Genomic DNA, 22,349 nt, shown 5'->3' with positions numbered 1-22,349 from the left:
AAATTCCTGTTTTTATTTTACCGTTTCTGTGTGCTTGCCTAACTATATATATACATATACATATATAAACACCACAACCATCAAAAAGAAGCTATTTACAGTAGCCCAATAGCAAACTTTTGTTACTGTCAGTTCAGTTCTTCTGGACAAATTTCTGAAAAAATTAGTACGTGTCTCAAGTTCTGCAACATCAAGTGAATTCCAAAAATTTGCAATAAATGTAACAAACTTCACCAGAACTGTAATAAACTCAAGTTAATGTTGTCAAAATGTTTTGAGCAAATATGATCCAACAGTTTGAAATTATAGCAAATAAATACTCTGAGTTGCACAGTAGCAGTTTCTTTGACCATGCCTTGGGATCTCCAAATTGTTTTTTAGGTGTTTTATTCCTAAAGAAAAAATATTATGTGCCTTATTTAGCTGTTCTCTTCTGTCTGAAGCTATTTGTTCCTTGGCTCAGAGATGTCTCTGGTGTTTAGCAGTAAGTCAATGAGTCTGAGCACTGGTGCCACAGTGTACATCTAAAGTGAATTTCAGAAGCTTATGAGTCACCTACATCCCTTTAAAGTCCTAAATCCTTCATAGGATTTTAAGCAATTTTTATATCGTATGAGCCAAGTTTAGACCGTAGCCCAAACAGGAATGAATTTCACTCTCAATGAAAAGATAAGCACTTCTTACTGCTAAATTAGTGTGTCAGTAGGAAAGCAGTGGACCTTTTATACAGGTCCAGTTAGTCCAATCATAGATCTTTGTTTATTAAAGAGACATATTCATAGCGTTGATATTATTGAAATTGTAATGCAAATAAAATCAGTTGAAATACGTTGAAGTCATGGTTTAAGGTAAAAAATAATGTCAAAATAGAAATAGGGTTACGCCCTATTCTTCTGTTGAGAGTAAGGATCTAATAGACAAGAGAATATAAAGGAGGGGAAATAGCAACAGCTACTGTAGACATGGAGGTTTAAAATAGCCAGTATTTTTGATGAAGTTAAACTGATTTTAAACTATTATACTCAATTTTGTTCATTTTGTGACAACTGTTACAATTTAACTTTTTAGAGATTTTCCCTCTTTTATTATTATTATTATTATTACTTTCCTGACTTTAACAGTGTTAAATAATGTAAGTATAGGAAAGTTTGCATCTAAGGGATGTTTTAGGAAAGTTATGGGAAATATATTAAATAAAATGTTAAGGGAATTTTATTTAAGTCTAGATTTTTGAGAGTTTTTGTTGCTTAAAGACATAGTTCAAATTGAATTTAATAATTAAAAAGCAGTCATTCTACTGTGCTGAAACTTTGCATGCTGTGTTTCAGCTTAGAGCAAAAGTTTATAGCCCAAGTATGATCCCTGATATTTTCCCAAATTTTGCTTAAAATACGTTCAGTACCATTAAAAAAAATAGAGAAGTTTCCTGTGTTATCACATTGGCATTCTTCAAGATTTGTTGTGTCGGTTTTTGTTTTGCTTTCCTACAGGCAGATTAAGGACAACCTGTTTTATTTTAACTCAGGTAGCTCATATACTCCTGCAAAGACAATCATAAAGATTATCCTGTACCCACTCTTTCTGTCTCAGTGTTCTCCATTGCTTGTATTCTTGGAATTAGCTAACTTTTGTCCTTTTATTTTAAATAAGTTCTCAATTTTACACATTGTAAATTTTATACAAGAACTACCCTATACCATTTTTTAGTAATAATAAAAGACCCTTAGCACTGAAATCAGAAGGGGCTGGACATGAGCCAGCAGTGTGTCCTTACAGCCCAAAAAGCCAACAGTATCCTGGGCTGCGTCAAAAGAAGTGTGGCCAGCAGGGCAAGGGAGGTGATCTGCTCTATGCTGGTGAGACCTCACCTGGAATACTGCAACCAGGTGTGTTGTACAGTACAAGACAGATATTGACCTGTTGAAACAAGTCCAGAGGAGGGTCATAAAGTGATCCAAGTAATGGAACACCTCTCTTCCAATGACAAGCTGAGAGAGCTGGGGCTGTTCAGCCTGGAGAAGAGAAGGCTCTGGGGAGACCTGACTGCAGCCTGTCAGTATCTAAAGGGAAGGGGAACAACCTGATCTAGCTGTAGATGTCCCTGCTCAATGCAAGGAATTAGAACTAGACCTCTAAAGGTCCCTTCCAACTCAAACAATTTGATAATTCTAGATACAAGTAAGGCATTTCTGTAGTAATTAAGGAAGTAAAGGTTTTCCGAGAGTGAAAACACAACTGTGTCATTTAGATAAATTATGCATTTTTCTTTGGTATATTCAGCAGTTGGAACAATTCCTGCTGTCTGAAGTTCACCTTTTTTCAGTACTTCTGTATGTTACCACTCTGTCTACATCGCAATCTGAAATAAGACAAATTTTCCAAAGACTTTTTTAAAATCTCAGAATAACACCTAATAGTATTGAAATAATTGTATTCATTGCTTATTTAGGTGACAGAAAATATAAGGGAATCTGTAATGGTGCATAAAATCAGGATCCCAGTAATTCAAGGGAAAACAGTTTTTGGTTCAGTCCAGTCCAATTTAGGCTAATAGAACGAGTCAGTAGATGTGGCCTTAAATGGGCAGGGAGAAATGTTTCTATGAGGAGACCATAAGGGAAGTTCAGAAATAAATAAATAACTAAAATAATATTTTGGTTAAAGAGCACTAAAAATCTAATTTTTCAAAAGCCACAAAATGTTTCAGGACTGTTACTGACAGACAGAAATATTCAATTTCAGTTTATTTTCACAGGTGATTTCGAAGTTCTATGGCTTCTACTAAACTATATCCTTCCATTATGCATTTATAACAACCAATAAGTTAGGTGCATTTATAACCTGATAAACACCTGTGAAAAAACAAATTAGTTTCTGTAGATTTAGCTGTAATTTTTATGAGATGTCAGATTGTATTTGGAAAATATCAACAGAATCAATCCCTTTTGGTAGTAATTGTGGAGGCAGATTATTGCTTGCCTGTTTGATCTTTGACATGCATTAGTTTCTGTTTAATTTTCTAATTTGGGGAAAGACCATAATCTATGCCTTTTACCATACTCACAGATGTCAGATTTCTTAAAGCACCTCTTATTCCCTTGTTTAAGTCTTCCTGCATCATCAAAGCAGATAAAATTGATGCACTCCAATTAACAAGGAATAACATAGCTGAAAACAGCAGAAAAGGACTGGGAAACAATTTAGCAGCACAGGCTGGCAAAAAGGAATTGAAATTACTCTAGACATAGTCCAAAACATGTGCATTTATATCAGAAAACAATGATTCAGGAAAGCTGAAACTTGCTATGGAAGTATGCCAAGTATGCTGTATTTAATGCCCTCTCCACCCCCAAATTCACAACTATGAGACACAGAGGAAAGCAAAGAAAGAATGATTTCAGTAGGATGCTCCTATACTGTGTGCACATTAAAGCTTGACTTTCTTTAGTTTTGACTTATCTCCATTTTATTTAATTTGAAAAATGAAAGAAAGATAGAAATTGTGGAGACTTCATTCTTTCATAAGGGAGAATTCTGTTTCTGGCCACGTAAAGCACATTAGCTGTCAGTACAGGTGAGTTGTTGTAGTTCAGTCCTGAAGTCCTTAAGGCCATCATCTCTTACCTAGGAAGATAGCCATATTCAGAAAAAATCTTCAGTGGATTTTGAAATGCAGGCACAAATTCAGTGAGGAAATTAAACAAGCATGTTAAAGAACAAAGTAAAATTAAGTAAAATACATACAAATGCACATAGCTCTTTTAAGCAGCAATACACTTGTGAATACCAAATCAATATCAAGATCTGTTCTTTAAGGTCTAGTGGACATAGATGTGTCTTCATGCAGGAACTATTTAAGAGAAATGTCCAGTAGGTGACAGTTAGAAGAATTATAAATTCTTTAGGACAATGTGATAAGTAAGTGACAGCGTTAAACAACAGGTAAGATATTCAAGAGGATAAAGAGTAACGGTCTTAAACTAAAAGAAAGTTTAGATTAGATATTTTTACTTAGATGGTGGTAAGATGCTGGTGCAGGCTGCCCATAGAAGCTGTAGATCCACCATCCCTGGAGGTGTTCAAAGCCAGGTTGGTTGGGGCCTTGGGTGGTCTGGTCTGGTGGGTGGCAACTCTGCCGAGGCAGGGGGTTGGAACTGGGTGGGCTTTATGGTCACTTCCAACACAAGCCACTCAGGGATGCTATTTTTCTGTACACAGTTATTATATTCTATAATATAAGCACCCAGCAAGTGAGACTGATACTTTATTTTCTTCCATATTTCATTTTTACATTTTCTTATGCCATCATTTTGCACATAGTATGCTCAGTCTCTTTTAAATAAGAAAGGAATGCAGAAGCAAACAAGTGTAAAAAAGGTTATTTAAAGTATTTTCAATAGTTTAGAAGTGTTAAAGTAGCTGATGTTGTCATTAAAAGATAAAATCATTAATAATCTAATGCATTCAGTATAATTGTGAAATTGAAGTCTCCCTTGAATTTTTCTCTGGAAATCCACTTTGAATTCAAATAGCATATGCCAACCAAATATTTCACTTTCTGTATTCTAATATGTTGGCCCATAGTGAAAGAACAACCTTCTATTTCATTGAGTCCCTTTAGCCAAAAATATATGAGCCAATTTGATGTGCTGTTCCAAATCAGAAAGACAAACAGCTGTCCTATTCAAGTTACAAGGGATTTATCTAAAAAGTTACCGTTCATGAGACTTTTACCAAAGATGATAAGAAGGATGGATGCAATTTAAAGGTGATATACAATCATTCTCCCAGTCTAGTATTCAAGTTTGTACCTGATAACTCTCAGTGACTCAGATGTTTGGACTGGGGATGCCAGAAACAACCCATGTTGTCTGACATTCTACCATAGAAGCTGGATGATCTCACTTTTACAAAGACAGAGTCATTCTAAAGACAGTGGGGAATTAACTAATCACTGATTTGCATAAAGAACAAAATTTTGCTTTCCAAACGAATGTTCTGGTACCATTCCTCATAGCTGATGCTTCAGAAACTCATTTGTTCATCTGCCACAAACTGACAACTCAAGCATTTACTGTGGGGAGAAAGAGAGGGCAAATAGATTAATGAATACCAGGGAGATAAAAATACTTTATTTAATGCAGACGCGGCCTTTGTACATCCAAATAGAATATATACATGATATAGACAGTAAAACTCAAACATGATTCCAAAAAACAGACATCTCACTGCTTCAACCCACTGCATCTGCCAGAATGACTTATTAGGTTTTCTGACCAGCCTAGAGGATGAAAGTCACCTTGCCAGGGAGCAGGAAAGTACAAAGCAAGAAGCACTATCGCTAAGCAGAAATATTAGCAATAATTGTAAACTGTGTTCCACTTTTCCATTATTCATATAATCCTTGATGAAGCAAAAGTATATTCTTTCTAGATATATAAAGCATATGCTTTTTTCTTGTGTTTAGAGAATAACATAAGAGAGAGAAAATAAAACATTCATAAGAGAGCATTCTTGAAAGACTATTCTTGCAAGATACAGCTATGAAATGTTTAATTCAGCAGTGGTGGGCTTTATGAATTACCTTTAGAAACCCTAAAACCAAAATTCCTATTTCGGTAATTTTATGTAGATCACTCATTCTATTTTGTCTGAGGAGAATCACCAAAGTGAGTGTGAAATGAGATACTTAGAGACAATACATTTCTGCAGAATGCAGAACAACATAAGCAACCTATTTACCAATTAAAGTTAATAAAATAATGAAAGGATACTAAATTAATATGGAGATAAATTAGAGAGACCAAATGACATTAAAAAAAATTATATTTTTCCATGTTTTAACAAAGTTACATTTAGTAATCTTGGGTTTTACACGTAGTTGTACTCATTGAGAATCTATTTTAATTGATTGTGGCTTTAAAAGCAAAATAATATTTGGAAATCATCTATTTATTAAAATAAATAAAAAAAAAACAAAGTGCAAGATGATGACTGTATTTTTCTCTTTTTAAAGAGGTACAGTGAAGAGCTACAGTTTAATATATTTGGTTTGTTTCAGGGCTGGCATATGATTTATTGCTGTTTTTTTTCTCCACAGTCACCAGCATGTATTTGTCAAATTGATTAAAAAAATACTGAAATTGTATAGCAGTTTTTCTCCTGGAGTTTGTTTAAAATGTTTAACTTGATATACGACTGGAAGAGTGACTCCCATTGTGCTCTGCTATTTGTAATGTTACAATTAAAACAGTAAGTTAGTGATTGTTTTCTTGCATTGTAGTGGACAACTTGATTGACATAAGCAACATGTGCTTATCTTTCTACAAGAAGGCTTAATTAGACCTTGCAAAAAAAAAAAAAAATTATATATATATATATATCAAATGTTGCATTCACTTATTGAAAGTGGTAGCTGAAATATTCATGTCAGATGTCTATTTGATTCAAACCTTACCTTCTGGTTAAAGCATAAACCAACAAAAAGTGACAACTGTCTGCCTTCAAGATAATTTATTCTAAACACGTTTCTTAAGTCTGTGTGTTTATTATATAAACATACCCTAAACTTGACTATCCATTAAAACTAGGCTTTCACCTCCCATTCCTACAATCCAGATTTGTCAGAAATTCACCACCCTATTAAACTCTTTATGATCCCAACAGACCCGATTCCTTTGGCTTATTTTATTTCTAAACTATAAATATTGTTTTTTCGTTCCTCACTGTGGAAATTTGGCTACATCCATTTTACATGCTTACTGGAATAGAAAACTGCCTAATCAGATAGGAAAACAGTTGGCGGTATATAAATCAGGGTTTGCTGAGGATTTCAAAGTGTGAAACTGGGCAGACAAGCATGTATCCTAGGAGTTCTGCCTTTCCCTAGCCTCCCTGTAGAGAATTCACATGGCAAATATGATCATCAGGGCCATCTGTATAAATACATGGGTGTGTTGTCCTGAATTAACACAGCAGCTCTATTGAGAATGTAATTAAAGTCTTATATTCAAATTTCCCCACCAAACTATCTGAAATACAGATTTATATACCGGGAAGAAAAATCTTGTCTTACTTTTGATGAAGAAATCAATTGAAATACCTGTTCTACCACAACTAATCTAGCTGAAACCCCAGAGTTAAGTTCAGAGTGCTCTTTAGTCATGCTCCAGGGACGAATTTACCGTCTTCTGTCCTGCAGATCAGTAGCACTATGATATTGAAAGTCATGCTCTGCTACAAACAGCTTTTCTTATACTTAAAGAAAAAAAGTTATTTTTTTTATTTAGCAGTGCTTTTACAGTAACATTGCCTCCTCTGCTCTGTCGACATTTCTTCCTAACATTCATGTTGAAACAGAGTTAAGCAAAGATTCATGTTGTAGTGGTGACAGGAGGAGTTGTTACACAAGATGTAAAGTTTCCTTTGGATTTCAAGTCACGATTTTTTCTCATTATTTAAACAAGAACTACATTGAAGTGGTGCAGGTACCAGGCAATAAAGATTTCCCTTGGTGCTGACAAACTCTGAGACCGCAAACGGACGTGCTTACACGCCACAAGAGATTGCATGATGTTCTTTTCCTTTAGGCAAGGGATTGCTGTCATAAAGGAGACATCTTTATATAAGAACTGCTATTATTGAAAAAAAAAAAAAATCTCGTTTTATATGAAGGTTTGACTTCTGGAATTTTTTTGTTCAGCAAATTGTAGAAAGTTTGTAAGCACATAGCTTTTAGCTGCCTTGTTTTTTAAACTGCTCTTGAAGCTGCTTCAATTGTTCTCATAGTAATTCTGCATTACTGTTTAGCAACTTCTTGATGCAATAACTTAGGAATATGTTGCTTTAAAAAAAAAAGAAAAAATACCTGTTTTGAGAAGAGATCTTAGAAGTCTTTTCTGAATGATGTACATAAGATACCTATAAATCAGATTTACATGTAGTTTATCTCATCTATTTGTAAGGTTTTTTCAGGTGAAAATTGTTTTCTGGACATGTTAAACTATAAACAGAGCAAGCAGGAAAAAAGTTTTCTGGAATGCAGCAGTTCATTGAGGCTCAGTGACGTGGTTGTATAGGTGGACATGATGTGTTAACTGAGAGAGGAAAAATAGGAGACAGGGTTTGATTTAGTACAATAGTTATCTCTATCTAAGAAACTAACACAAGAATGTCCCCTCTGCCAGCCATGTTGGTCAACATTCTCATATAATTATAAGATCATTCTAGAAAAAGAGTTGGTATATATCATTTCTTAAGGCTAATTGGAGTAATTTTTCAGCCTCCCAGGATAACTGCAAGATGATGATATAAATTATTATAGAATTATTTATACTCACAGTTTTTTTTCCTTTCAATAAAATGAAATATGCAATAAAGGTGATAGAAATATTGGACCATGACATTTCCACCATATATTTTTAAATTTTTAGACTAACTTCCAGTAGAAAAAAAGGGCTGAAACAAAGCATTTAGTGCATAAAAAAGCCATAACAGTAAAAAGTATATTATTTTTCTAATGAAAATCTCAATTGTAACCAACAAAATATGTGATTTGTTCTGATATAATATTGAATTTATTTGACATTTTTAATTTTTCATATATATATTTTATATATATTTATATTATTTTATGTTTATTTATTTGATATTTTATATTATAAAATATATATTTTATATATTTATTTGATATATATTTCAATATTAAATTGAAAAGTGTTTTTCCAGAAATGTGAAAATGTTTATTCTAAAAAGCCATTTTGAATGGAAACCTATTTTAAGATAAAAATGTTCTGGTGTCTTGAATGACTGAGATCTGGCAGTGTATATATCTTGGTGATTGGTTGCAACTGCGAAGTATGCCTGGTTACTGCTACTATAAATATTTACCTACTGCGTTGTGATTGATGTTCTTCAAGGAAGATGTCTGGACACAATGACACAGACATCTGCCCCACAGCAATGAGGGAAGATTGAAAGCTGAAAGGCTGATTGGTAGCTGAAACATCCACCACTGCTTTTTTCCTCTCTGTAACTTTCTAGACATTCTTTTGAGCATTGACTGTTGTTCCACCACATTAAATTTTGTTACATGCCAAGTCCTGCAAAGTTCTTTCTTTTTTTTTTTTTTTTTTCTCTGAATTTCAGTAGGGTCCTGTGAGCCTCAAATGACAGGATCAGAGTATAAAATTTTGCCTGGCAACAATTATTTTACTATCCTAGACTTTGCAATTTACTCTGATGAAGGACCTGCTCAGGGGGTGTTTTCCTCCTGTGGTAAGATGGCAGAAGGTAGAAAATATCAAGAAAATTGAATTGTTCTTCGTGTTGTGCTACTGCAGGAGGCTTCAAAATCCACTGTTACAGAGATTATGTATTTCCTCTTGTTGATATAATGTAAGTTTATATTTACAAAATATAAAATATGTGTTTAAAATATATATATATTTATAAAATATATAGAGAATGCAAAAAATTTTCCACTGATAGCAGTTTTTAGGTATAAGCTTACTGATAGCAATGGAAATTTCTAGAAATAGTGTACTTTACCATTTTTATCAAATATAGGTGTGTTCTAATATATAGATCACTGTTCTCTCAGGTTCTGGGCTACAATTCAATCCAAGACATTTAATTCATTAGTTCAATTTAGTGGTTACATCTCACATAGCTTAATACAGTGGGATTTTCTGCTTGAGAGATGAGGGAAATCAAGCTAGAATGAATGATGAATTGTTTCTCACCTTTTGGTGTTCTTTTCAGGCTTGAACTTATTTTGAGTGAGTTCTAAGAAATACAAATGGCCCTACTTATGTTGTCCTTGGCTTCTGAATTAAACAAAACAAAACAAATTTGTCCCAGTGTTCTGCTTTTCCAGCCAGTGTGCACATTATTTTGAGCGAGATGCTCCAGATGTTGCAGTTCTCTCTATAGGAAGAACTGGATCATTTCTGTACTCCTTTCTTTACAGAAATGCTCTGCTTAACCTAATAATCAGAAGTTCTTTTCATGTTAATAAAGATGAATATTAACAAAAATATTAATTTTATTTTTATATTTACTTTATTCATAAACTTAATTCATAAGCATTTTATGACAAAGCTTGAATCATTGGAGTAAGTTTATGGCAAAACGAAACAAATATAGTTTCCACTTGCATCGGTTTTCGGTTTGTTGTGTTATTTCATTTCTGCTGGAGTAAAAGAAGGGTGTTGGTAGAAGGAGAAAACAGTCAAAGATATTAAAGGAGATTGTTTCTGGAACTGTGCCAACCATTTGCTTAGGCTGAATATTCAAATTACTGGGATCTTAGAGTTACACTGCTTACCAAGAAGTGTCAGTAGATACAGATGAAAAATTGAGCGATCTGTATAGAATTATGAACTAGTAATAAAAGAAGAAAGTGTGCTGATTGATCAAAAAGAAATTTGCTTTTTAACTTGCATTTTACTAGATTTCACTTATTCTTTCTTGAAAAATCTTGTAATGAACACAAGTTAAAACAGAAAAGTTCTCATCTTTTTAGACAAGTCTCCTGGAGATAAAAATCTTTATGCCTTTTGTGTCCTTCTTTTCCCTCCTTTTTATTGAATTCATGCAGTGTTTTCAAATTCAGATAAACATTATTTCTTTTCAAGGTTGTCACTAACATTGGTCCATTGGAGTGGATTCTTAATACTCCTAGTCATCACAGAGTTCATCATGGTAAGTTAAAAGCATAACCTCTAATTCCACAATAGGCTTTTGCTAGTATTCAGTATTTGGACTGTAATAAGAAAGAATAAAAATTGTACTTTAGTATTATACAACAATTTTAGTTTTGATAACTTCTTCAAAAAATTGTCCTTGTTATGTGAGAAGTTACATAGTATTAAACAATAATTTTTTTAAAAATTAGAACTTATATTTAATTTTTAAATCTTTACGTTTGAGATTAATTATTGAGCAAAAATGAAACCTTGATAATGTGAGATAATTTGAAGATTTTGAACAAAATAATTTTGTAAATATAAAGAATGATAAAAAAAAAAAATCTCACTTTCCCTGACTGCTAAAACATAATCATCGTACCAGTCAGTAACAGATGCTCTTGCATTCAAATTCATGCAGTAAGACACGTTTTTCTTTTTGAAGTAGAGCTGTTAAACGTTTTGGTGGAATTTAGTTTCAAATGTCTGAATTGTTGAAAAATATCACTTCACACACATACTTGTCAGCTGATACGAATTTCCATCAATATCCAGAAGAATTAAAGATGGTACTGCATATCTAAATTTGATTCATAACTCCTCTGAATCATGAAAAATGCTGCAAATATACCTGTGGAATAAAAGTGGGTTTTATAGATGTCACTGGCTCATTCAGAGTGCAGAGATAACAAGGAGAAAAGTAATGGGAATGGAAGAGCAAAATAATTTGAAACAGACTAAAATGGAGTCGTATGTAAAGAGGATGTTATTAATATTTATTATATCCTCCACGTGTAGAGTGTTTATAGCACTGTGTAGACTTTTTTAAAAGGCTGTGGTGCTGTAACTATCTAATCCTTAAAATTTGCACAAGTACTGGTAATCCTGGAGGGAACCAGTCTGCTCTTATTTGCTCTGCTGTAAATCCAGACTAATCCTCTGAACCTGATCCTGATCAGAGTTGAGCAGAATTGAGTGTTGTATAGTTGCACCAAACAAACTCCACAGTTTGATTTTGCTCAAACATTTGAAAGATATTTCACATACAAGTGCATTCCCTAGGTAATAGATTGAAGGGTCACCCTGAATTCAATAGAATAGGCAGGATCAGATGTATGGCAATAAAATGTAGAAACAGCTGAAAGACAGTAAAGAGATGATTATGCATAAATGTATTTGACGTGTATTTTCTTAGGTATAAATTAATGAGGTGATTTTTTTTTTACTTCTTTAATTTTTCTTCATAAATATATTTTAGGTGAATTTACTCTCCAGTCGAATTCTTTATTTCACAGAAATTTTGAGTACGACATGCTACATTTGTATATTTGATTCTGAATAGAAGGAGACTTAGATGCTTTTTCAGAAAAAAAGAAATGTTGTAAATACATAAAGGGCAGTTAACTTACTATTCAGAGTTACAGAATTGTAGGAGCTGAAAGATTGGAGGAACTCTAGATCATCTCTACAGATCATCTAGTCCAACTGCCTATTAAAGCAGGTTCACTTAAATAGGTTGCACAGGAAAACATTGAGACAGGTGTTGAATATCTCCAGAGAAGGAGACTCCACTGCCTCTCTGGGCATCTTGTTCCAGCCCTGTCACCCTCAAAGTAAAGAAGTTCTTTCTTATGTTCATATGGAAATTCCTATATTCTATGTTGTGCCTGTTTGCCCCCTGTCCCATCACTGGATACTACTGAAAAAAATCTGATCCCTTCCTCTTGACACCTGCCTTTTCGTTGGTAAGCATTGATAGGATCCCCTCTCATTCTTCTCCAGGCTGAACAGTCCGAGGCCTCTCAGCTTTTCCTTATAAGGGAGATGCTCCAGATCTCTCATCATCTTTGTATTCCTTCCCTGTCTTTCTTGAACTGAAGAGCCCTGAACTGGACACAGTACTCTGGATGTGGCCTCACCAGGGCAGAGTAGAGGGGGAGGATCACCTCCCTTGACCTGCTGGCCAGAATCTTCTTAATGCATTCCAGGATACTGTGGGCCTTCTTGGCCACAGGGGCACACTGCTGGCTTATGGCCAACCTGTTGTTCACCAAGACACCCGGGTCCTTCTCTGCAGAGCTTCTTTCCAGCAGTTCAGACCCTAATCTATGCTGATGCATGTGGTTATTCCTCCCCAGATTCAGGACTATGCACCTTCTGGTATGTCCACCACTCCTCCCAGGTTTGCACCATCAGCAAACTTGCTAATTCACTCCTTAAAAATATTTTTAGATTAGAAATTGATGCTAAGATTTCCTTTTGTAACCTACTTGCATATATTCTTATATATGCAATGACTTATCAATCATTTTTATTATAGGTAGAAATCCTTACTGCATTGACAAAAATTATGGTGGCACACTCATTATCTGGGACAGGATATTTGGTAAGTAAAACCAAACCAAAGCAAGCTGCTCTCTCCCTCATGTTTAGTTAGTGCATCAAACAAAATGTGTATATTTAAATGTTGATTCTTTTTTTTTTTTTTTAACATTTTCCTTCAGGAACATTTGAGGCAGAAGATGCTAAAGTTGTATATGGCTTAACACATCCAGTAAATTCATTTGACCCCATCCTGCTCCAGGTGCTATCCTTTGTATAACTGATTCTGTTATCTATAACAGTCATTCAAAAAGAGTGCTAGTTGTTCAAAAGAAACTCCTTTTAGGCATAACTGAGATTAACTCTGCTGCATAGTTAATTCACTATCCACAGTGTCTTCAGTATTTCATTACAACTTGCTGCACTGAAAATATACAGGGCATGTAGAGCCATTATGAAAACACAATACAGTAAAATTATTAATTAATTACAGTGGGAATATAACAGGCTTATGACCCAGTGAATGCTGTCTATTTTGACAGACACAGAGCAATATGTAGAGAGGCACAGACAGAAAATAAAATCTGTTGTTTATGTCTTCGCTAAATTTGCTATTTCATAAGTAATCCCATGGTGTGATATCTTTATTTCTTTATCTGTTTTGCGTATTTGATCTTAATGATGCTTCATAATGATTTGCATTGACAGTGTTACATAGCAGCCATCATATTTTCAACAGAAGCTGTTTGGAACAGAAAGGAAAAAGAAGAAAAAGTACTTAATGTGGTTCTTGGTGGATTTCTTGGTCCAAGCTTCTCTTCATCACAACATAAAAAGTTCTCCATAAAACTGTAGAAGAACTGAGGAGTATAGACGTCTCCCTTTATTTCATGGGGACTTTTTATGGCTGTTCACTCCACAAGGCATCTCAAAGACTTAGAAATTCTGCCTGAAGGTGTACCTGGGCTGGAAGCTAGAAGGATGGCCACAGTCCGTACTGTTATATACATTACAGACAGCACTGAGTAATTTAGGAATTGAGAGTATGTCATGTCAAAGTCCCACTAACAAAATTCTACTTTAAAGCCATCATAAATACAGCTATACAAAATACTGTTAAATGTTCTGGATTGCCTATAGGAAAGAGAGATTTTCCTGAGTAGAAGTCTTTATAATCCTTACAATAAACCAAGGACCTGATATGGCTCCTGCCTATTTCAGTCATGTTTTCTGAACCTCTATCTTCATCTCTTTTTAATGTATTCTCTTTACAGACTTGCAAAAAGTCATTTATTTGAAAGCTAAGGATGAGGGAAATGTAATGTTTTAATAAATTTTATTTTACTAACAATGAAAAATCACTTGCTCTTTTTTAAGTTGCGTCCCTTGGCTCATATTTGGAATACATTTTGGGCCACACCTGGATTCTGGAATAAGCTTTCTGTCATATTCAAAGGGCCAGGCTGGGGACCAGGCAAACCTAGACTTGGCCTTCCTGAGGAAATCCCAGCGGTAAATATAACATATAGAGGCTTTCAGTTTTGTGTAATTTACTTGGACCTCTTAATGCTACTGGATCAACGTTAAGAACTCTACACATGCTATTTTAAATTAGCAAATTAGCAGTCATAAAAGGAAAAGACTGAAGGAAATGAATGTTTTACTTGTGTTTTTCTTTTTATTTGAAGGAAAAATATATCTTTTTGTTTATTTTTTCATTATTCATTTCCTAAAGAGACTTTCAAAATTGTTCTATAGAGTAAGTTAATTTCTCTTTTTCTTTCAGTTGTGAATATGCACACGCACACACACATAAACAGTGAAACACTAGACAGTATGTATGTAAGATTGTAGATTATCTTTGTGTAATTATCTGTGCTCCTTAATCTTTTTGTGTTTGTAATTTTAAGGAATACTAAGGAATAAGAGGTTGCAGTGGATCACTGGTATCTGTATTGCTTCATATAGGTCACTGGAAATGAAGTTCCCTTCAATCCAAATGTACCAGCTTATCTTAACTGCTACGCAGTGGTACATTTTGCTGTAATAATGGAGTTGTATATTGATCTTCTTGCTACTGTGACTGTGAGTAATTCATATCTTTGGTAATAGCATTTCATGATGACAGTAATATGACACACAATATACATACATAATAAAGCACAGAGTAGAAACTATAGAGCCTGACTCTTATGCTATGTAAATAATCATATCTATGTAATATATATAAAAAATCATAACTAGATTCTGTAGTGGTATAATAATAAATGTGTAAATGTGTAATTATACAGTATTAAATATATATTAACATATTTACTAAAAGTTTTAGTAACTATATTAAGTATTTGTGCAATTAAATTAAAAATAATGAATGTTTTGTAGAATAAGTATCTGCATCAGGCTTTAGGATCTTGTTAAAGGAAGAATGTATCTCAGATCTAAGGTTGTGTAGGTTTTAAAATGTCAAGATTGGTCAGATTTTAGGAGGCCAATTTTGAAAGATGCTAAAGAATTGAAAAAATAATTCAAAGTTTTCTGAAATCTTGTCCAGTTGTTGAAGTTGTTTTTTTTTTTTTTTTTTTCTGACAGAAATTCTTGCATTCAGCTGCAAGAAGAGACTGAGTGAAATAATTTCTTGAGAGAAAAAGCATCAGGCTTATAGCAGCTCTTTTTTTGTTTATTTATTTGTTTCTTAGATGTGTTCTGAATAACACATCAGACAAATAGAAGAAAACAGTTTTTGAGAAACATTTTAAAAGTATTTTGTTTTGCACTTCAATAGAAAGGTAACAGGAATCGTAGAACCATAGAATCTTTTCAGTTGGAAGGGACAGTAAAAGACCATCTAGTCCAGCTTTCCTGTAGTGAGCAGGGGCATCCACAGCTAGATCGGATTTCTCAGAGTCCTGTCCAGCCTGACTTTGAATGTCTCCAAGGATAGGAATATCCACCACCTCTCTGGACTACATGTTCCAGTGCTTCACTATCCTTATCATAAAAACTCTTTCCTTATATCCTATTTAAATCTCCCCTCTTTTAGTTTGAAACCATTTCCCTTTGTCCTACCACAGCAGACCCTGCAAATGAGTCTGTCCCATCTTTCTTATAGCTCTCCTTTAGATACTGTAAGGCCACTGTCAGATCTGGAGTGCTCTCTTCTCCTGGCTGAATAGCCACCGGCTCTCTCACTCTGTCCTCGTAAGGGAGGTGTTCCATCACTTGGGCCATTTCTGTGGCCTTCTCGGTGTGCTTCAAGAAATTCACATCTCTCCTGTAGTGAGGACAGTACTCCAGGTGAGGTCTTGCAGCGCGGAGCAGAGGGACAGGATCACCTCCCTTGCCCTGCTGACTACAATTCTTTGGATACAGCCCAGTATATTGTTGTCTTTCTGGTCTGCCAGGGTACATTGCTGATTCATGCCCATCTTGCCATCCACCAGTGCCCGCTAGTCCTTTTTGGCACAGCTGTGCTCTATCCTTACATCCTCCAGCTTGTACTGATAGTGGAGGTTGCCATGACCCAGATGCAAGACTTTGCACTTGGATTTGTTGAACCTCTCGAGGTTCACCTGGGCCCACTGCTCGATGCTGTTTAGGCCTACTCTTCTGATTAATACAAGTTACAATACACATCACCATCACTACTATGAAGGTCACACTGCAGAGAGTTTAGAGATTACAAAACCATATAAGGTTTTGTCTATCCTGAGAAATTTCTGAAGGAAACTAAAGCATAAATACCTATCATATGTGCAAGATATACAATGCCATGATTGCTATGCTCATATACTGAGAAAACCTCTGCAAAATATTCAGGATATGCTTCTAAATTCCTGCATACATGCAAAAAGTCATGTTTCCCTAGGGATCAAATAAGGTGTTTGTTTATTTTCTTTGTTAATATTGCTTAACAGCAAGAACTAAGGAGTTCATTAATGATTTTTTTCATATTTTTTATTTTCTCTTTTTGTATTTCTCTGGACCTTGAAGGAAAAATGAATGGTCCAAATTTTTTTCTCTGTTGATAACTGCAGCTTTTTAAGAATTAGTAACAAGTTTAACATCCAAACCCCATATGATAATTAATTTTTTGCAATCAGAGAGAGGAAATATCTTGAACATCTACCATGTATGAGCTTATTGCAACAAAAAAACCTAGAAAGTTCTCTACACAAAACTGTGGGGTAATGAGGTAGTAAGAATAAGAATGAGAACACAGGGAACTAGAAGCACTTCATCTCAGTACATAAACCGTCAGTGTTGGTGTAGAAAGTTCTTGTCCCAAGGCAGAGTTCCAGCATCACTCTGCAGTACAGTGGGAAAGCTGTCATGAGAAGGAAGCTTGTGTATGAATAACTTTACTTGGCAAAACTTTCTCTTCAATATCAGTTTTCCACTACACTGAATTATAAAATGTCTATGGATACAACTGGAACTTTCTGTCTGGCTATGAATTATGTCATAACTGTGGCATAGCTCCATAAATGGAGAAAGCTAACTGTTTTCCTCATTTTTAGGTGTAAGTTCCATTTCATAATGGCCATAAGACACAGCATACAGCTATTACATTTCTCAAGTGATTACAGTTGCTCAGTGTTTGGTCTCACGCCCTGTAGAAGTGTTAAGTTTCTCTTATGTGCAAAGAGCAACCATATACCTTTGGTATGAATGACCTACATTTAACTTATGAAAAGAGCAAAACAAGAAAGAACAAATATATATTTTCCACAAGAGAGAGCATACAGTGTTTATTTTCTATATAGCAATCTGTACTATATCCAGAGAATAAAAAATATTTCTGAGCTGCGCACATCTTGATCATTGAAGTAATGGGATTTGGATCAGTCCCAGAGAGAGTGCTAGGAGTGTAAAACTGCAGTACATTCAAAGCAAAAGTCTCATAGCTCCAGAACTGCTTGTATCTCATAAATCAAAATGAAATCTACCTTAAACACATTTTGTAATGTCTTTTTGTTGTTGATAGATACTGTAACTTTTACTGTGATTATAATGCCATGAATATGTGAGCACTTTTAATTAGACAAAAAGTATGTGGTGATATGATAGGTCTCTTGAAAGTTGAGAGCACACGTAATATATCCATTCAGTAGGGCAAGACAAAGTAGATGGAAGACAAAGTATACGGAATATTGCTAAGTAATCACAGATTTTCATGAATTCTCAGTTAAAATAAAATTCATACATAGACACCAAACAACACAAATTCCATAGCACTGTATTAGCTTTCTTCATTTGAATGTTAAAAATGGGTCATATATGATAGCAGGGCATCTGTCAAATTACAGTGTGCTGACATCTTTCCAAGCATTTCTGTTGAAAAACTGAAGACAGTAAGATGACAAAATGCATTTATGTTATACTTCAGAAGGAAGAAAAATGACCTGGAATTTGGAACCTTTCAATTTACATTTAAAAACACATAGGGCATATTTCCTTTGTTTAAATGTGTTATTTCTTTTTTACCTAATTGAAAGAAAAACCCTGTGATTACAAAGCAGTGTAAACTTCTTCCCAAAAATCTATAAGCCCCCCTTTGTTTTTAAGTCTCCAAGATATTTTTTAAACTTTCAGTGAAATCAAAATCCAACAGAAATATTTTTTTCTCTTTAATTATAGGCAATAACCACATTACAAAGTTGTGACTGACTCACAGCTAAGAAGCCTGCTGTGGTCCCTTAGGCTTCTCTGTTTGTGCAAGTAATCCAGTACATAAATATTCATTTATTTTATATATATATATCCATGCATGTAATTTTTTAGAGGTATGAAGATGCTAGCACTAACAAAAGTGTAAAATGCACATTCTTTTCACACTGTAACTTGCAGTGTATAGATTCAGTATGTGATAGCTAGTTTAGTGATATTACTCAGATTATTTCATTGATTGTGGTAGAGTAACACCAAGAAAATGGATGGCCCAGCTGTCAGCATCCACTTCACAAGGTGATACAAGTTTGAAAGTAAATAAAATAATCAAGGCAGTATTTAACGATGCCATTGGAGGAGTAAGGAGAAATTTAGGAAAGTAAACTAATATGTCGATATTTATGCTATGTTTTTCTGGCTTTCTAAAATCTATTACTTCCAAATGGCATCAAGATATATTTCACCAGAAGTTTCCAGGAAGCTCTTGACTAGGAACACAAACGAAGAAACAAAGTTGTTTGTGATACATTCCTTTTCTGTAAATTGTGATTTTGGATAAATATTGTAAAGTAGCAACTACTGTTCAAAATTTATACTTGATATTCAGTTCTCTTGTAACCTGACAGCGAATCAAAGCTTTACGTTCCTTTCCTCAAACCAATGCCCTGCCAGTGTGAGGACATTTTTTAAGGCAATCTATAGAAGCTACTGTATTGCACTGCTAACAAAACAAAACCAGCCACCTGGCTAGGGCTGGGTTTAAAAAGGTGCAGTACTACAATTTAAATGGAAGGACAGACTCAAACAGGAAAGTTTTGAATTATAGTCCCAGTTCGCCATAAAACGCTTTACCTGACAAGGAACTATCGTTGAAAAACATAATAAAGCATTTCTAAGAAATTTGTTTGTGAATTGCCATATAGCTGTAGCTATATAGCATATAGCTGTACCAAATCATATTTATCTTTGCTATCTTAGCTTTAATTATTGAATTTATTTATGACCCGGCTTCTAAGTAAGTTTAAGTGGGAATTTATTGTGAGTAGATGAACAGTTTAAGAATTTTTATGAATATTTTTATGAAGAAATTTCTGTCCAAAAATTTTGTCACTTCAAAACAAATTGATTCTTGTCAACAATGGAAAGCTGCTGTACAGTTTTTGGATTCTAGAAACTGAAGTGTTAAAAAAATAAAAAATAAAAAATACCTTCAATGTAATCTTTTATTGACACATTTTAAAACCTACATTGGAAATTTTACAATGTACTCTAGTTGAGAAAAACCTTTATATAAGGATAACCCCATCAGAGCATTTTTACCTTCTTGTCTTAAGCAAGAGTCTCTGTGCATAACTGCTATGCTGAGTCCCTCCATGGTTCAGTGTCCAGGTCAATATCCTGTCTCCTGTGGTGACCAGTAGTAGGTGCTCTAAGTAAAAGAATAGTGTAGGATATCCTTTTTTTAGGTCTTCTTCTAGGTAGATGATCATAGTAATCATCAGTTTGAGATTTCATAAATTTACTGTAAGGAAGGATGAGAAAGACTGCATGTGTGGCATTCCAGTAATGAATTTGATCTATCCTTGTATAAATCTGTGCAATGGAGTGGCTTCACAGGTGTCATTTGTGAGAAGTGTGTTCTGGCTTGTAAATGACTGGGGCTGCTGTTTAGCTCACGCATTGCTGGGATGCTGTTTTCTTTGTTTGGTAACCATTTGTTAAGGATACCCAAGTAGGTGCTTGTGATTCTTCAGTGTAACAACAGAACCCTATCCAGTCTGAGTGTGTGGTTTGATGTGTTTTGCAAACATGGGCACTGTAAATTCGCACAGCTATAAAACTTGAGATTATTCTCCTGTGGCCTCCAACACTCACAGATACTTACCTTAGATCTCTTTGCGAGTTAGGGGCCACCACTGAAGGAAAGTGGGCTTGCTGCAAAGTGGACTTTATTGAAACCAAGGCAGGGATTCACAGGTTTTTATTTTTCAGTGCCTGAGATCTTGAGGTGCAAAATGCTGTTCATAAACTTTATTGCTGTTCAAACCAGAAAGAATTTCTATAACTCAGCAAGATGCGCTATTTTCATATTGCTTTATTTTATTTATTTATTTTTTTCTTTTAAGAAAAAAGAAAGGCTCTTCAAAGCTAATATTTGAGAGGAAGCAAGGGAGGGAATAAGAAAAATGATTAAATATTTGATTTGCAAAGGCAGCTATGTAGAATATAAAATTATTTCATAAAGTAAAAGAAAAAAAAATCAGACTTCATCATGGAAAATGATTTTATTTTCTGATTGTTGTTTCTAATATTTAGATTTAAATATTAAGGACATAAATCTCTATTCTGCTTTGTGTCCAAATAATAAAACACGTTAATGTTTAAAAGTTTTCAGTCTGATTGGAGTCAATTATATGAGCTGAAGAGTTTTCCTGAATTCGGAACCAAGTGTTATGAGGAAACATTATTAATTTTGTTTCTTCTTAAAATATAGCTATATTATCATGTTATTTGAATTCTTACTGTTACCAATGTCTGTTTTGGTATTAATTGGGATTTATACATGGCAACTGTAAAAACACAGTAAAATAAAATGAAAAAATAGAATAGGACCAAGGTAATTTTCACTTAGAAATATTGTGCCCTTGTGGGCTAAGGCATGAGGAAATCAAGCAACTTCAGGAAAGCAAGTGGTGCAGAAGGGTGTATCTTAATAATTACATTGGAAATAGAGGCAACTATAAAAGTGATTACTGCAAATTTTTGCAAAATAAAATGCGAATCACTTCAGAAACAGACACTGAAATCACTAAGATAAAGTTGAAGCTGCTGAGTTCTGTTAAACTCAGTTTCTCTTCAGAAAATTAGCCTAAATGATTTTTTTTTTTCTTTTTTTAAACAGACATTATCACAGGAAAATATTCTACTGAGAATTGCCATTATCATTCTATCCCTGACCTCTTTTGGATTTCTTATGGAGAAAAGGCAAGACATAAAGCATGGTTTTTTTCTTCTCTCATTCTACAATATTAATAATACAAGGAAATCTCAACTGTGCCCAAAATTATATTGATAAAGAACTATAGATATACTCTGACAGGTATGTTTCTGTCTGTTGGCTAGAAGATAAAACACAAATAACCTGTAACTAAAACAAGGAGTGTTCCAGCAGCAATTAGTGGTGATATTGAACACCAACTGCTCATGTCCTCAAATGTGCTTGTATTTGTTGGATCAACCTCCCTGGTTTTGTGATACTGGCAGACCTGTAGTCTGTTCCAATGCTGCTCAAACTTAGCCATGTTGTTTCAGTACTATGTAGTAGCATTTCATGGGTGTCAGATTGACTGATAGTGTATGAGAAGAGCATAAAAAGTGCAGACTCAAACTTATGTGAAGGATACCAAAGATTTTGGATTAATTTGGTCAATATGGATTCAAATCAAATTGGATCTTGAGAAATATACCAGTTCTGTGAGATGTATGCTCTGGAAGTAGTCCATGCAAATGCTGTAAACCTACAGGAATCTGAATAGCAAGTACAGTTTCTTGAAAGGGAAACTATGAGTATTTGCACTGCTAACATAGAAATGTGGAATAAAATCTTCATTGTTGTGCCACTTGTGTTTTGCACATACTACTCATTGTCTTTTTCAATAAAGAATACATTTT

General features: G+C 34.3%; 1 protein-coding gene across 5 annotated transcripts in view; it reads left to right on the top strand.

Annotated features, from left to right (window-relative positions):
* The window catches only part of AGMO (alkylglycerol monooxygenase), a 183,791-nt gene that overhangs the window by 80,268 nt on the left and 81,174 nt on the right, over positions 1 to 22,349 (top strand). For all 5 annotated transcript variants that reach the window (XM_048951394.1, XM_048951397.1, XM_048951393.1 and 2 more), the window contains exons 6-11: positions 10,638 to 10,704; positions 13,009 to 13,074; positions 13,193 to 13,272; positions 14,388 to 14,522; positions 14,979 to 15,095; positions 21,580 to 21,662. In XM_048951394.1, coding sequence (XP_048807351.1) covers positions 10,638 to 10,704; positions 13,009 to 13,074; positions 13,193 to 13,272; positions 14,388 to 14,522; positions 14,979 to 15,095; positions 21,580 to 21,662 — 548 coding nt within the window. The remainder of the gene's footprint in view (positions 1 to 10,637; positions 10,705 to 13,008; positions 13,075 to 13,192; positions 13,273 to 14,387; positions 14,523 to 14,978; positions 15,096 to 21,579; positions 21,663 to 22,349) is intronic.

This window comes from Lagopus muta, chromosome 7, assembly GCF_023343835.1.
Source record: "Lagopus muta isolate bLagMut1 chromosome 7, bLagMut1 primary, whole genome shotgun sequence".
Lineage (NCBI taxonomy): Eukaryota > Metazoa > Chordata > Aves > Galliformes > Phasianidae > Lagopus > Lagopus muta.
The sequence above is the reverse complement of the archived record's forward strand: the minus strand, read 5'-3'. Positions and strand labels throughout refer to the sequence as shown.